Source organism: Marmota marmota, unplaced genomic scaffold, assembly GCF_001458135.2.
Source record: "Marmota marmota marmota unplaced genomic scaffold, marMar, whole genome shotgun sequence".
Classification (NCBI taxonomy): domain Eukaryota; kingdom Metazoa; phylum Chordata; class Mammalia; order Rodentia; family Sciuridae; genus Marmota; species Marmota marmota.
The window spans coordinates 42,168,562-42,185,008 of NW_026000026.1; the positions used below are offsets into that span (position 1 = coordinate 42,168,562).

Below are 16,447 nucleotides of genomic sequence, written 5' to 3' on the forward strand. Positions count from 1 at the left end.
TATTGACATTTAGGGCCAAATAATTGTTGATAGTAGGGTCTGTCCTGTGTGTTGTAAGAAGTCTAGCAGTGACCCTGGACTTTACTCTCTAGATACCAATGCCACTTCTCCTTCTCGCAGTTGGGACAACTAAGAATGTCCGCAGACATTGCCAAATTCTCCCTGGGGGGCAAACCACCTCCAGTTGAAAACCACTCTTATAGCTAAAGTCAACTTAAAGAATGTGAAGATCTTTTATTGGGCTCCCTCAAACTTCAGAAGTTATAAATTACAGCCCATCTACCCGAGAGGGGAGGTGTTTGAGGGACCCAATGAGTCCAGTGTGAGAAAAATCAAACACACACAGGTGTTACAAATCATTACTGGTCTTTGATGCTGTTGGTGCCTTGATAACAATGTTGTAGTTTCTATTTAGACTTTGAAAGTTTAAAAGGCATAGATGTTTAACTTAACAGATGGCCAACATGGATACTGGGTGGAATTTTCCCTCAGCAAAATTGGTGCGGTTGGTAAGACTTCCAGGTAATTCCTCATTCAGAAACCCTGGGGTTTATACCAGCCTGGCCCTGAGTGGGGCTACCAATCCCAACTGATCATCCCATAATGCCATGGATACTGAGGAGTTTATCAGTTAATATTGGTGTTCAACACGTTTTTGTATTTAGAAAATCTGTTTTCTCAGACAAAGCCAGATTGATGTCTTCCAAATAATAGTTATAGTTTCCACATCGGTTTATTTGACAACCTCCGTATCAGAAGACCCTGAACAAACTCTCCTGTCTTATGTTTCCCTTCCTAGACTCCACCATCAGCACATTCAGACTACTCTTCTTAGGAACCCCTCGACCTCTAGTGCCTTTGGATCCATCTTTTCTCGCAGAGCTTAGCTCCATCAAAAGTGTTCCAAAACGTCTCCTGGAACAAAAAGGTTTACCAGAGGAGGTCGACTTGGCAGAAAGGTCTGGAGGAGGAACTAGAGGGGGTGGGGACAGGAGAGGGACAAGTATGGTGAAAAGGAGGGAGGTTTTGGATGCATTTGATCATTTATGCCCAGTGCTTCCCTTATGCTAAGCGCAAGTAGTAGACACTGGGGCCGGGGCTGGGGCTGGGTGGGAGAAAGGCCATAAGGAGGCCCTTACAGCCCTTGGAGGGCCTCAGGATCTCTTAAGAAATATGTGGTAGATGTTGGGCTGCCCTTCTAACATAATCCCCTCTGCTGGTGTGGGGTAAGCCCTACCCAGTAGCACGGTAACTATCTCAATTTTTGTACCACTCTCTTCACCGCTGCAGCCCATGAACTTTCAGAACCCAGAGGTGGATCATGCATATCAGATGATAATTTTTGTTTTAGGGGTTGGCAGATGACAATTGGGCTGGCATGACCTAGGACAATATGTGGCTTTTAGGGAGAGAGCTCTGTGTTTTCCTTTGAGGGAGGGATGGGGGAGGGGAGGGGAGGGGAGCATGGCTTACAAAAGCAATGGCAGGTCCTGGTTCATCCTGTTCCATGAAGGATTAAAGTTGAGGATTGAGCTGATTCACAAGGAAGGTTGAATGAAGAGAAATGCAAGGTAATCAAGTTGGAGCCTTGGTGAAACCCCATCTGGCCTCCTCTGGACTTATTTATTTATTTTGGTAGTGTGTGCTACTATAAAAATCTTCCTCTTGTATAAGCCCCTTTGAACTGGATTTTCTGTTACTTGCATAATAAGTTGACACAGAATCTGGTACTAGTTACGTGACAGTGGACAAGCCTCCAATGTAGGATTGGTTGCAAAGAGATGTTCAGGCAGAGACCAGGAAGGGATGTCTTAACTCAAACTAGGAGGATGGTAACTGTCACTCAGCAAAATGGCCATCCTGGGAAACAGATCTTATACTCTGGAGTCCACACCATGTTAAGGTCTTACGGGAAATATTCAGGATATTGGCTACCACTATCAGTTGTCATTAGGGTCCTAGATGACTCAAATTTAGGAGAAAGGTGGCCCATTTGAAAACGGAGAAGGAAGAAAATATGGCTTTGCTATGAGACGGCCTTTCAGTGTGATCATTAGTCTAAAGTGACAGGAAATTGATAAGCAAGTCCTACTAGGTTGGAAAAGCTGATTTATCTGGCTAAAATTAGAGCACAGATAACAATGGGGAACCTAATAGGAGAAAAAACTGGGGGCTCGGAAAAACATTCCTCTCCATTCCCAGGCCTCTCTCAAGCATCTCATCTTAAGGCCATCAAACTTGACAAAGGGGACGATTGACTTGTGAATATGCAGTTGGATTATCGCTCAGGGATAAGGAGCAAATCTGGGGGCGGGGGCCTCCTTACTTCATAGATAAAGGAAGACACCACTAATCTGAGGAGCAGGAAGATTTGGGCAAGGCGTAGAGGCCAGTTGCAAGGATTCCAACCTAAGAAGATCTCCAGCTCTAATTAGCAGCCTACAGACTTGAATAGAAGAAATACATTAAGTTCTTAAGTCTGAGTTTCCAAGAAAAGTGGCCAACTCTGGCCTGAGATTGCCCCATCCCTCAGGCAATCCCTGAACTTGTACCTACAGGAAGTGGGTGCTCCCTCACACAGTGACTCTCTTGGGAAGGCATCTATCCCATGCCCACTCCAATGCCAACAGGGCAGTACAGTGAATGAGGGAAATCCACACAAAATCAGAAGTGGGCTGCCATTTTGTCCAATGGAGGAACTTGCTTTACCATCAGGTCAGGCGGAGTCTTCAATATTTCCTTTAAGCAGGATATTGTGTGTACTGTTGACCAGTGGCTACTAAATGTTTTCCATTTTCCCCTCTCTAAAGAGAAATTCTTTTTTTAAAAAAATATATTTTTAGTTGTAGATGGACACAATACTTTTATTTTATTTGCATATTTTTATGTGGTGCCGGGGATTGAACTCAGTGCCTCATGCATGCTAGGCAAGCACTCTGCCCACTGAGCCACAATTCCACCCCCTCTAAAGAGAAATTCTTATTGCAGATGTCCTTTAACTGTTTCCCCCCACCCTCAGCATTGTTGGCTATGTTAAAGGTGGTGAACTTTGGCATTTAGTTCATAGGTTACCTCCAGACAGTGTGAGATGTACCTTCCCCAACAAGATAACCTTGAATCTGAATCTAGTCGCTAGATGAATCACAGGGTTGCTCCCTTTGTGGGAGGGAGGGAGTCCACTTTAGCCATATATAGATATTGCTGATGATTATGTAAGGGAAAGGGTGTTATATGGATATTGGATAGCCAGAGGTAGACTTTGGTTGAACATTATGGTTAGGTTTTAACACCCATCTCCCATTCTCTAGATAATAATCCTGATTTTTTTCAGGTAACTACACATGAACTCACAGCTTATATGTCTTAGAGAAAGCCAACTCTATTCCCAGATCTAGGTCTGGGGCATTAGGCTGACATTAAGCTCACACTAGGGACCCCAGACAGATCTTCGATAATGGATGAGGCATTTTCCTGGGACTTCTGAAAGATGAGTTCTCTCTCTCTTTCTGATATATATATATATATATATATATATATCACATATATGTTATAGTTGGCACAATACCTTTATTTTATTTGTTTATTTTTATGTGGTGCTGAGAATCGAACCCCAGAGCCTTGCACCTGCTAGGCAAGCACTGTACCACTGAGCCACAACCCCAGCCCCTCTTTTCCTGATTTTGAGGTGACATTTTTAGAGAATATGAATGTTAGAGTAGTCATTTCATCACCATGAGCAGAACAAGGAGGTAAAGTCGAAATAATCATAGAGAAATAGATCTGCAACCTTGACTGTACCATATCCACCTTCACCCCTGGACGTCAAGTTATACAATGTCAGTTTGAAGAGTTTTCTGTTACATGCAACCAAACAAATAACTATAATAGAGTAGGATAAATGCTAGAATAAAAAAGTATGACAAAAGTGTTGGGTGGTTTAGAAAGAAGGTAGGTTAATTAGTAAGGAAAAGTGGCTGTTAAAGCATGTAAGGTGGAAAGAGTTGGACAGGGATATAACATGGTTCTTACTATTAAGCATACACTTTTCACTGGGAATTTAGTCAACTTGTCTGCAGCCATCATTGCACATCTCTTTGCCCATCCAAATGGGAATGGAAGTGTAAAGCCCTCAGTGCAGGGCACCATACCTGAAATTGAAAAGTCCCCAGTAAATGTTGGATGATGGAAGGAAGTCTACCATCTGTTGCCCCCAATCCCTTAATAGGCTGAGGGAGCTCCCTAATGTCCACTCACACTGTGAGCAGTCAGCCATCTCCTAATTCTTTTTCTTCCCCCACTGCTGTTGCAGGAGATGGATCACATGTCTCCCAGGCTGAGAGCCTTCCTCTCTGAACCCATTGGAGAAAAGGATGTTGGCTGGGTGGATGGGGTCAGCAGTGAGCTTGCCATCAATTTGATTACCAAAGGGTTCACCAAGGTAATTCATTTTTTTCTTCTTCAACTTTTCTTCTCTTCTCCCAAGTCCTGCCAGATGGCAGCCACTGCCATGCATCCCTCTGAAGGTCCATCAGCGAACAAAGCTGCCACTTGGCCAGGAGCCACATTCTTCAGTGCTACTGACCCCATATGCTTGAGAAAGCTCAAGGATTTGTAGCCAATAGGCAAAGAGAATTGCTTTAGCTCAGAGAAGCAGGGCTGGGTAAGATTTGCTAAGAGTCCAAATACTCAGGGCTTGACAGAAATGGGCTTACCATTAGAGTCTGGGGCAGTATCAGAACAGATGATATGGTGCACTCCCTGCTTCCATAAAGGGGCCCTGTGGAACTTTCCTTGCCCTGTCAGAGCATTAGCACAGGAATGACAGGTGGAGAACCAATAGACTGTGGTCTGCCTCAGAGACAGGGGACTTGAGTTATTGTAAGATATCATTTCTAAGCCAAGAATGACCTCAAGATATCCAACAGAATATGAATGTAGAAGTCTGTTTTCCATTGCTATAACAAAATACTTGAGAATTGGGTACTTTATAAAGAAAAGAGTTTTATTTAGTTCATAGTTTGGGAGACTTAAAGTCCAAGGTTGGACCACATGTTTGACTTTTTGGTGAGGGCCCTCCTGGCCACATCACAACATGGTACACGACATCATGGTAGGAGCCATGAAAGAAGGAGCAGTCACATGACAAGACAAGAAACCAGATGGTGGGGAGGGGCCATTTTTATTTGCCTATTTATTTATTAATTGATACTAGGGATTGAACCAATGTCTCATGCATGCTAAGCATGTACTCTACCACTGAGCTACATCCCCAGTCCCTATTCTTGCTCTATTTATAGGAATAAATATTAAGAATAAAAAATAACAATTTCTTGCTCTCTTGGGAACTAACCAGGGTCCCATGAGAATTACATTGATCCCTTCCCCTGGACCAAATCATCTTCCACTAGGCCCCACCTCTTAAAATTCCATTACCTCTACACCACCCCACTGGGTGTCAAGCCTCCAACACAGGAATTTTGGGGGAACAAAGCACATCAAAACTGTAGCCCTGAATATTCTATGTAGTAACTTGTTTTTATGGGGCTATGAAAAAGCTGTTTGGAACCTCAGGAGAGAATGGCAAAAGTCCCAAAGGAAGCAATTATTTGCCAGGGAGGCTGGGAATTCACACAACCTTGCAACTCCAGTCAAGAGGCATCTACTTGACCTACTGCTATGAATTCCCTTCAGTTTTCAAACCCAATCTATACCACCAGGCAAGAAGATCTTATAGAAACACTCAAAAGAGGCTGGGAACTACTGCCTGCACAGCTGGTGATCTGTTGGTTTGTGCCCAAATCTGAAGCATTGGGCCCACGGTTTTCTGATTGACACTTGGCACTGGACCGGTTGTTATATATTCTGAATCTCACCCCGATCTACCCTCCAACTTAATATCCATTTTGGTGGTATCATCAGGAAACTGGAGCTCCACAATTGAGGTGGAGCCCTGATAAAGGATGGAGAGCCATTCCCAAGCAGGTAGTGAAGTGGGCAAGTCTGATTAGGATAGATATTTTAAATGAAGCATTCCTTAAAAAAAATGATTGTTCCTTTTATTCTTCTATTGTAGTGTAACATAATTGTGGGGATGGGGATATGCGTTTAGTATGAAGAGTTCAGATCAATGAATTTTTACGTATGGATGCACCCAGGTACACACCATCTGGAACCAGCAATCTGACACGTTCAAAATTCCAGATGGTGCCTTTGCTCCTCTTCCCAGCCAGTGCCATCCGTATCCCCAGAGTAACCACTCTTCTGATGTCTACCACCATTGATTTAATGTTTCCATAATTGTGGAGTTTTATTATTGTTGCTAAGCTCTATGCTTAGCATTTAAATACTTTTTTGTTAAGGTATGATTTACATAAGTAAATTTCACCTTTTGTATCTTACATTGCTGTGAGTTTTGACAGTCCTGTAGCCATTGCCACAATCAAGACACAGAACAATCCCACCATTCCAAAATATTCATTCCCTTGTGTCTTGATACTCACCACCCTCAGTTCCTGGCAACAACTTATTTGTTTTCTTATGTATATAGTTTTGCCTTTTCCAGTTCAACTTTGTTTTAAATAAGGATTATTGTTGGTATGTCAGACGTCTTTAAGATAAAGGAATGAATGACGAAGTGGAAAATTTTCAGGGCCCTGGAACTTGCCTGCATAGAGTCAGGGGTATAGGGTTGGCCCATGTGCATCCTGGTCCATAGACATGTGCCCCTCCGGTGTTCGTGACCTCATGGCTGGCAGTGTCCAGTGCCCCACCCTCAGCCCTGTGCATTTCGAGAACCATGGCTCTGACACTAGGGATCTCACTGTTATCCTCTGCTTTGCGCCTCCTCACCTGTTATTTAGGTGATGATAGCTGTCTCTGCTTTATAAGTGAGGAAACAGAAACTCTGGGAGATAGTGTCTGACTGAGGTTCTGGGTGAAAATAAGAATGACCATGAATTACACTGTCATAAACTACACAAGAAGTTCCAGATGGGTTATGGCAGGCAGGGAGGAGGCTTAGACTAAGATTTGGTAGTGAGACCCCTGTATCAGGCCCCAGAGCCCAGATGAGCCCACAGGAAGACCCAGGAGGAGGCCCAGATGATCAAGTGCCACTGGTCCCTGGGCAAGGCCAGAAATCAGAGCATGTGGGCAGGCAGATGGTGACAGGGCAGGGTTCTCAGATGTAGCTGATGAAAATACAGGTTCCTATGTTTTTATTCACTGCCTGTCAGGAACCTAAACTTGGCAGAAGGAAGGACATCTTTCTGGGTCTCAAGCCACTCTCAGACTTTGCTGGCCTCTGCTGAGGCGTAGCTGAGCCCTTCCCTTTCCCTACCTAGACTGGGACCTCAGTGTCTTTGCCATGAGGTAGCACTGCCTCTGAACCCACCTTTGCTGTTAACATCTTTCCTGGACTTGTCCCGTGGGCACTGGCTCTTTCCATACCCCTTCTAAGTACCTGGGATGCAGTCTGGTAGGCAGTACCTAGTACCTTCTCCTCTGTCCCTGCCCCCATACAAGTCTTTCATCTTTTCTTCAATAGAAGACTGGGGTACGAGAAAAGGGGACCGTGCTTACATCCTCCCCACTTTCCCCAGAGCTCTAGTTAGGGCATGAACTGCTTTCCAACTCATGGTTTGAAACATAACTTTTCAAAACTATTGATTAGCTGGGCACAGTGGCACAAGCCTACAGTCCTGGCTACTTGGGAGGCTGAGGCAGGAAGATGCTTGAGCCCAGAAATTTAAAAACCAGCCTGGGCAACATAGTGAGGTGTCATCTCAAAAACAAAACAAACCAAACACTAAAATAAACCAAAATAAAACAAATGCAAGAAAACAAAACTGGATTCACCCAAGTCTCTTCAGGAAAGAAATGTAAAAAAAAAAAAAAAAATTACATTTCTCAAGAGAAATGTACCTGTGATCTCTCTTGGTTATCTTGTGCCTTCACTTTCCTGGAACAGTCACCTTTGGCCTGAGGATCTAGATCCAAAATGGTAGCCACCAACCACATCTGCCTGCTGAGCATTTATCTGAATGAAGATGTCCCAGAAATCTAAAATACTCACTTTTCTATTAAAGTCTTAAAGTCTCCATCTTAAAAGTATACAGGGTGATGATAGTTGTCTCTGCTTTATAAATGAGGAAACAGAAGCTCTTTATTATCTCATCAATAATTTTTTATTGATTACATATTGAAATGATAATATTTTGGGATTATGGGACAAAATAAGATTTACCATTAGAATTCATTCCAGCTGTTTCCTTCCCCCTTGTTCCTTCTGTGGCTTCTAGAAGATTATACATTACATATTGGCTGGTTCATCTTCTATTTCTATTGGCCCAGAAGTAGGATTATGGAAGAAAGGAATTATGGAAATGGAAAAATCCATTATGCCCATGGCGTCAAGACTTGCCACAGCCTTCCTTGAACTCTCTTGTACGCTTGTGCTCCCCACCCTTATCCCACCTACTACCACCCCTGCATTAGTGCCAGGCTGTCTGTGAACCACAAACACCTAGGGGAGCCACCCTCCTCCAACCTGTGGTCTCTTGAAATGGACCTTAGTCCCCTTCAAGCTTCTAATTAGAGCCTCCTTCTTCTAGGAAACCTTCCTTCTGCCCACCCCACCCAACAGCTCCTTTTTCTGAGCAATACAATTTTTCAGTGGGTCATCAGTACACTGTTGTCCTACTGTTGACTATGGTACATGTGGCCTGAGAGCCCGCACTGATGTCAGAGACACAACATGCCTGTGGTTTTTCTCTCTAAACTCCTCTGAGCAGAGGATGAGTCTGTGTCTTCGTACTTGTCTCCTCCCTAGGACAACTCACCCAGAGGTGGTGGATTTCCACATATTCAGTAAATTCAGTGATGTTGGGCAGGGCCTTGTGGGGTGTGCATACCACTGTGGAGATAGCTCTGGGGTTCTCCAACAGCATGGAGGTAACTTTAACATCCCAGAGAATCTGGTTGGTTTTAGAGATTTTTACAGACTTCGTAAAGTCATGTTCTTGAGCCCAAATCCTTCTCCTGAGAGATACTTAGAGGATCAGAATGGAGTAAATGTCTTGATTGCCCACCTGCTCTGCATATCTCTGCTAATAGATATAGCATGTGGTGTTTGCTACATGTCAGGCACTTCTAAGTGCATCACATATATTTAATCTTATTTAATTATCAAAAAATCCTTTGCATCACATATATTTAATCTTATTTAATTATCAAAAAAATCCTTTAAGGTAGACTATTTATCTCCATATTGCTGATGGGGAAACTGAGGAGCAGAGAGATCATGTGTGGCTTGCTCAAGCTCACATGAGATGACAGAGATGAAATCTGAATCTGGGTAGACAGGTTGTAGGGTCTGGATACTACACCATCGGACTGTCTGCCCTCCTGAAATTGAAGTGTGACGGAGGCATTTCCCATGCAGCTGCCCTGACCTGGATTACCTGCAAGGCTCTTCTCTCTCTTACCTTGCCTGCCTCATGTTACCATACCTTTATCTCAAGACTGTCCAGATTCCAGGATCTCCATCTCCTTCCAAAGCCACTTAGTTGTAATTAGCAGAGAGGAGAGAAGGCTGAACTCAGGACCAGGAAGCCCCAGTGAGGTCAGCCCTGGTCTCCCTCAGGTCCCAAGATGCCTATGACTAAGCTGCTAAGGGCTCTAGTTCCTGCCTGTCCTCTCTGCTGACACTTGACTTCGCTGCCTGACATCTGGACCCTGGCAGGAATCAGTACATAAGTTTGGATGTTACCCTGCATAGGGTTGCCAGATGAAATAACAAAATACAGTTAAATCTGAATTTTGGATAGATGGATAATGTTATAGTATAGCATGACCCAAGGAGACAGGGAAGAGAATAAACGGCAAGACCTATATTAGATTGTGCATTCACACTAAAGGCACAGTGTTTTAGACCTGAAATGACCCAGAGATATTGGACTAGTCAATGTCTGATTAGAGAAAATCGGAAAAAGTGGTGTTTTTTCTCCCTGAAGTCTTTTAGTGGTGTGAAGTACATTCCATATAGGCATTCAGGAGCCGGGGACCTAAGCAGAGGAAGTGTAAGAAACTTGAGATAAGAGACAAGACCAGGTGTCATAGTGAAGGTCCAAAAAATTATTATGAATGCAGATGAGGACCAACTCCCTGATTTTCATGCCCAGAGCAAAATGAAAATGTGAGGAGGCCCTTTGTTCCAATGGATTAAGCAATTGGCTTTTCAAAGGGTGGAACCCTGGGCAACCACATAGGTTACACCCAAGGAAATCCAACCCCCGTGCAGATTTAGATTGCTTCTGTTTATCAGAAGTGGACACAGTGAGTAAAGGGGGGTGGTTCCTACCCTGCTTGGAAGAATTCCCTGGATAAGCATCCCTGCTTAGACTTGAGGGCAAGTCTCCCATGGAGCTGCCGTCTTGCTGCTATAGGAAGAAACATACATCCCTGGCTTGCTGTGGCCTCTCAAGGGAGTGGGAATGTAGAGTCATCTGCTCAGGGTTTCTGTGTTTCTAGGTCCCCCTCCTTGCAGCTGGTTTTTCTTTGGCTCAAGAAGGCAGGTTAGGGGTTCACTTTCTGGAGACAGTGGAGAAACCAAGTGGACACTGGGCAGAGTCATGCTGTGAGCCCATGACTCCTGCTTCCCTTGGGAGCAAGATGAAGTCCACAGGAATGAAGCAAGAAGGTAGGTCATCTTTCCTTGTCTATCCACTGGAAGATGCACAGGGAAAGCTGAGGATGGAGCATCAGGTTGCAACTCCACTGTGGAAGCCCTTCCTCTTGCAGCATTCTTGGAAAGCTTGCCTGGGTCCTGTTGGCCACATAGACCTAGGTTTCCTGGCTGCTGGGCCTGGTAGCATATGGAAACTGCAATTACCAGGTCAGCTGATGCTAGCAGCTGGTCTCAGAAACAGGCAGAGGATGGCTGAACCTCCAGACTGGACTGCAGATGGTTGAGAGGTGGAAGAATGCAGTGGAGGGAGGCACGAGTCTTAATCTCTTAGATTCTTGAGAACTCTTATCTGGAGAAGGGGATGAGCAGGGCACCCATGAGATTTAGATGTATTAAAACATACTGGGTGTCTCCAGCAGTGTGTAGCCTGCCAAAGTTCTCAAAAGTGCCACTTCCTAGTATTATTAATATTGTTATGATGAATGTTTCTCTCCTTGGACAAAGCTCACTGGCTCTCCATCCCATTATATTCACCTTGGCACCTCCCATACCTACAGCAGCTGGCTCAATTGACACTTAATACATGCTCAGTTTTTTAAATGCTTATTTTAAAATATCTGTTAACTTTACCACTGCAAATGAGAGAGGATACTGATGAAAAATGAGATCATACCAACCAACTGCTCAAAAAAAAAAAAAAGATTAAAGTAACAGTTTCAAATCACCATGAAATCTTGGCTTTTTTCCTCTTTTCAACAATGGGACCATGACTAAAAATAAAACCCCATGCTGGAGTGTAGCTCAGTGGTAGAGCACTAGCCTACGTTCAATCCCCAGCACTACGAAAAATAAATGATAAGTAAAAATAATACCTTCAAACTTCATTGCTTAGGTACATTTTATGACTGGGATTCAGTTTTTATTTGATTTCTCTTTTGTAAAAAAAGTTTCCTTTGATTAAGATGAAGTTTGCTTTGTTTTACATCCCTTAAAGTCAACAGACACCAGAGGGTTTTCATGGAAAGAGTCCAGAACTTGAAGGCATGAGTGAACACTGGTTTTCGTTGGTTCCAGACTGGAAAGCGCCCAAACCAGTCCCAAGAGATGGACATGTAATGTGACGTGAAATCTCTAGTCTCCACCATGGAGCGGTTTGGCCAGTTTATGGCCATGTGGTCTTTGGGAGGTCTTTTTCTCCACGTGGCCCTTTTTTTTTGTTGTTGTTAATAATGGTGTGATGAAATTGTAAAATCTTTGGTATGAAGGTATTAAAAACTAGAGAATACCATTGGAATATAAATCATAGTGCACTTAATATTTAGCTTAATGTCTTTGTTATCCACAGAGACTCTTAGGAAGTGTATTAGTCAGGGTTCTCCAGAGAAACAGAACCAACAGGATATATATGATTAAAAGGGGGGATTTGTTGGACTAGCTCACATGGTCAGGGGCTGAATATTCCCACAATGACTGTCTGCAGGCTGGAGAGCCTGAGAAACTGGTAGCTGCTCAATCTAAGAAGTCTGAAGCCTCAGAACCAGAGAAAGAGAACCAGTAGGAGGCTTGGGAAAGAGGGACAAAGCTGAGCATGTTTTATATCTTCTATGCTCTTCCCACAGGGCCACATCTCTCAGGACAAAAGAGAAATCTGCATTTTTTGAACGTTTTTTTGCATTTGATTCACTTCATTTGCAGGGCAGGTCACATGATGTGCCTTAGGGAGGTACAGACACTGAGACCTAGGTCCTGCTGAGCCTTACTTCAGGGGGAGTTGCCTGAGATCACACAGGTGGTTTGCAAAGACAAGTCGATGCTAAGATGACCTTCACCTGCCAGTTGCACGTGCACTGGTTCTCAGCAGAGGAGAGTTTAGCTCCAATGGGGGGGGGGGGTGTGTGTGGCAAAGATCCAGGATGCTGCTACACATCCTGCAGTACACAGGACAGACCCACAGCGTCGAATTCTCTAGTGTCAGAAATGCTGAGATTGTGAGAACCCTGTGTTAACAGCAGTTGAGAAAATAGTGAAGGTGAAATAAGTGTGTGCGTGAGTGTGTGCGTGTGTGTGTGTGTGTGTGTGTTTCGAAGAGAGAAATACTGGATGAGAGGTCTGAAAGGAGTTTCTGAAGTACGTGAGGCCCCCTCCTCAAAACAATGTCCTGGACCAGCCTCAGCTGGGAGCTTGTTAGAAATGGGGACTCTCAGGTCCCACCTAGACTTAGGCTCTCTGAATCATAACTTGCCTTTTCATGGGATCCCAGAGGATTTCTGTGCTCACTTAAGTTTGAGGAGGACAGGGTCTGGTTCAATCTAGGCTGGACAGTTCCCAAAGCAACCCAGAGAGCTCGGCGTTGAACTTGGCCTTACTTCTCACCAGGAACCCATATCTGGATCCTCCTGGAACAAGCCAGAGCTTCAGGACTGACAGTCTTCCTCAAATTGGACCTGTACCCCAACCTTTGATTGTTCCATGAGTTCCAATGTTTGGGGGAGAAAGGGCGCATCTGACCGGGACTATACTAACCATTCCCATTTTCCTCCCTGCCTTGTCCGTTTCCCCAGGCCTACATCCTGTTGGGACAGTTCCTTCTGATGCACAAAAACGAGGCTGAGTTTCAGAAGTGGATCATTTGCTGTTGTGGTGCCACCGAGTGTGAGGCCCAGGAGAGCTCTAACTGTCTGAAGGAATGGTGTGCCAGCTTCCTGTAGAAACACCCTACCACTCTGCCCCTGGGTAAATGATGCCTTCTACATCTAAACCCAGGCTCCTAGTCATTATTTGTGTTTTTAACTTCATTGTTACCCATGCATCCAAAAGAAATACAAAAATATAAACAAGAGCAATCACAAGAAAAATCACCCCAAAACCTACTGCCTAGAAACTGCCATCATTCACTTTAGATGAATATCATGCCCCGTAGCTCTCTGCAAAAAATTTATATAATTGTAATTTTTATTTTTAAATGGAATAAATTTTATGTTAACAATCTATTGCCATATAACAAATTGCACCCAAACATGGCAGCTTAAAACAACAAACTCTAATATTACCAGTTTAGTATTCTTTAATCCAAAACTCAAAAATGCTTCAAATATGAATTTCTCATTTTGGAAAATTAAAGATTTTGGATTTTTGTATTAGAGATGCACAATCTGGTGAAGTTGATGCAAATATTTCTAAATCAGAAAAACTCCAAAATCTGAAATGTTTCTGGTCCCAAGCATTTTGGAGAAGCAATATTCAACTTGTAGCTCATAGTTTCTGAGGGTCAGCAATCTCAGAGTTGCTCGGCTGGCTGGTTCTATCTCAGGGTCTCTCATGAGGTTACAAACTGCTGGCTGGGATCAGTTACCTGATGGCTTAACCAGGGCAAGTAGCCATTTCCAAGACAGCCACCTTACGTGGTTGTTGGCAGGAGGCAGGCTTCAATACCTCCCTACAGGGGCCTCTCCACTGGGCTGTTCATGGAGTGGCAACTTTTTCCCCCAAAGTTGGTGATCCAGGAAAGAATTGAGAAAGCAAGCATAAAGCCCCCAGTGCCTTTTATGACCTGCTCTCTATTCTGTTTGTTAGAAGCAAGTCACCAACTCTTCCAGGGAGGAGAATTACAGTTTCTTAAAATAGCAAATAATGCAGACATACCTTTAAGATCATCACTGTCAGATTTTTTAGGTATAATTTACATATAGTTAAATTATCCCAACTTTTCATGTGTGCAGTTCTATGAATTTTGGCAGAAGCAACACCACAATCAAGATGTAGAACACTTTAATTGCCCCCAGAGAGTCCCCTGATCCTCTGTAGTTATCCCCTAAACATCCCCAGCCCTAGGCAATCACAAATATGTCTTCTATCCTTACAGTTTTGACTTTTCCAGAAATCCACATAAATGCAATAATATAGTAAGTAGCCTTTTTCATTTAGTATAATTTATTTTATATTAATCTATTATATAAGGTTTTTAAACTGAAGAAAGGTTTTACTTAATGTTTTTGGTGCCTTATTCTGTTGGTAGTCATGGTTCCAATCAAGGCCAGTGATTTCTGTTTGCAGGCACCTAAGTACCCTCTGCCTGAGGGTCTTGCTGGTTGCAGAAATGGAACCAGTCTGACCACAGGACAGGGAGGAAGTGGCAGGGAGTTAATACCCAGAAGAGTCCCCAGTGCTGGATGGAAGTGGATGGATAAATGCCCCCACTTCCATGCCCCACACATGAGAAAATACTGAGTCTCCCCAAGTTCCCCAGTGGGGTAGAATCCCAGTTGTCTGCAGTGATGATTAGCTCTTTAAAACCCTGAATTCACTTCATTCTCCTTCTATCCCCCAAACAAGTGTTTCCTGGGATAATCCTCCTTCCCTGCGGCCTCATGGAACATTGACATTGTCGTGTCAGATTCTGTTTCTGGAAGAATCCAACCTAAGACGAAAGTTGGGATTTAGTCAAAAGGGAATTGAAAGAATGGTTGAACTTTGATGAATTTTTTTCTTCATTGTTAGATATAATGATAAATTTCCAAATCTATTTCCTCTAAGTTTTAAGAAGAATATGGGGGAAAACAGCAAGAAGTTAGTATAAGTAGGTTTATTCTGAACTCAGTTTTTTAATGATAGATAGTATGAACTACTGCTGTAAAACTAAAAAGAACTTAGGACTTACATCTCTTCTCCACTTTCTTCACATTTTGTATAGGTTTTATCATTACTTTCAAATTTGTCAAAGTTCATAGCACTTAAATTCTTCCCAGGCTCATGGTGAGAGATAAGGCCAAGTTCAATCAACTATTTAGTTTTAATTGTATATTTAAGAGCTTACCATCAATTCTTGTTAGTATCATTATTTTAAAGATCATAGCTTTGTCCTTCCTAAATTCTTTATTTTGATACACTTCTTTGTTGCTTGAGTTGTATGCTGGTATCAGTCAGACCAGGCAGGTTTATACTGCTACAACAAACAACTTCAAAATTCTTGGTGATTGCCAGGTGTGGTAGTGAACACCTGTAATCCCAGCAGCTCAGGAGGCTGAGGCAGGAGGATCACAAGTTCAAAGACAGTTTCAGCAACTTAGTGAGGCTCTAAGCAACTATGTAAGACTCTGTCTCAAAAAATTTTTTTAAATTTTACAAAGGGGTGGCAATGTCACTCAGTGGTTAAGTGCCCCTGGGTCCAATCCCCCAAAAAAGTCTCAGTGATTACTGGGCTGGGGGTGTAGTTGCAGTAGAGTGCTTGCCTAGCATGCACAAGGCCCTATTTCCATCCCCAGTGCCACCTCCCCACACATACACAGCTATGTAGACAACAAATTTGATTTCTGTTTCATGCTACATGTCCAATACATGTCATCAGGAGAGCTTTATCCATTGTAGTCATTTTAGACCCAGGTTGATGAAGACTCCTTCTCAATACACACTGATAATCACAGCATCGGGAAAGAGCCAGGGTGTATTATCACACTGTCTTTGTAAGTCTCTACCCAAATGTGATATGTACTTCTTGCATTTACATTTCATTGGCCAAAGCAAGTCACATGACCACAACTAACTCCAAAGTTCTGAATTCAGAAGCAGAAACATCCTGTGGCAGCACTAATCAAGACCAATGGTATCGATTAAGTAACTTTTTCCCCTAACAGCTTTACCAGTGTTATATTTTCTAAACTCACAGTACGATTGGAGGTCTATAACCCTTTCTAACTCTGCTTCTCTTGCTCTCTCCAAGGAGAAATCCAAGAGTCAAGGACTGGAGGCGAGCCAACTGGTTGA

The 16,447-nt window shown here is 43.3% G+C and overlaps 1 protein-coding gene across 1 annotated transcript; it reads left to right on the forward strand.

Annotated features, from left to right (window-relative positions):
• The first annotated feature begins 803 nt into the window (after positions 1 to 803).
• Positions 804 to 13,511, forward strand: Banf2 (BANF family member 2). The gene is made up of 3 exons (XM_015476659.2): positions 804 to 959; positions 4,310 to 4,438; positions 13,249 to 13,511. Exons 2-3 carry the CDS (start codon positions 4,313 to 4,315, stop codon positions 13,393 to 13,395), a joined length of 273 nt encoding a protein of 90 aa, XP_015332145.1. The 5' UTR covers positions 804 to 959; positions 4,310 to 4,312; the 3' UTR covers positions 13,396 to 13,511.
• Positions 13,512 to 16,447: the final 2,936 nt, after the last annotated feature.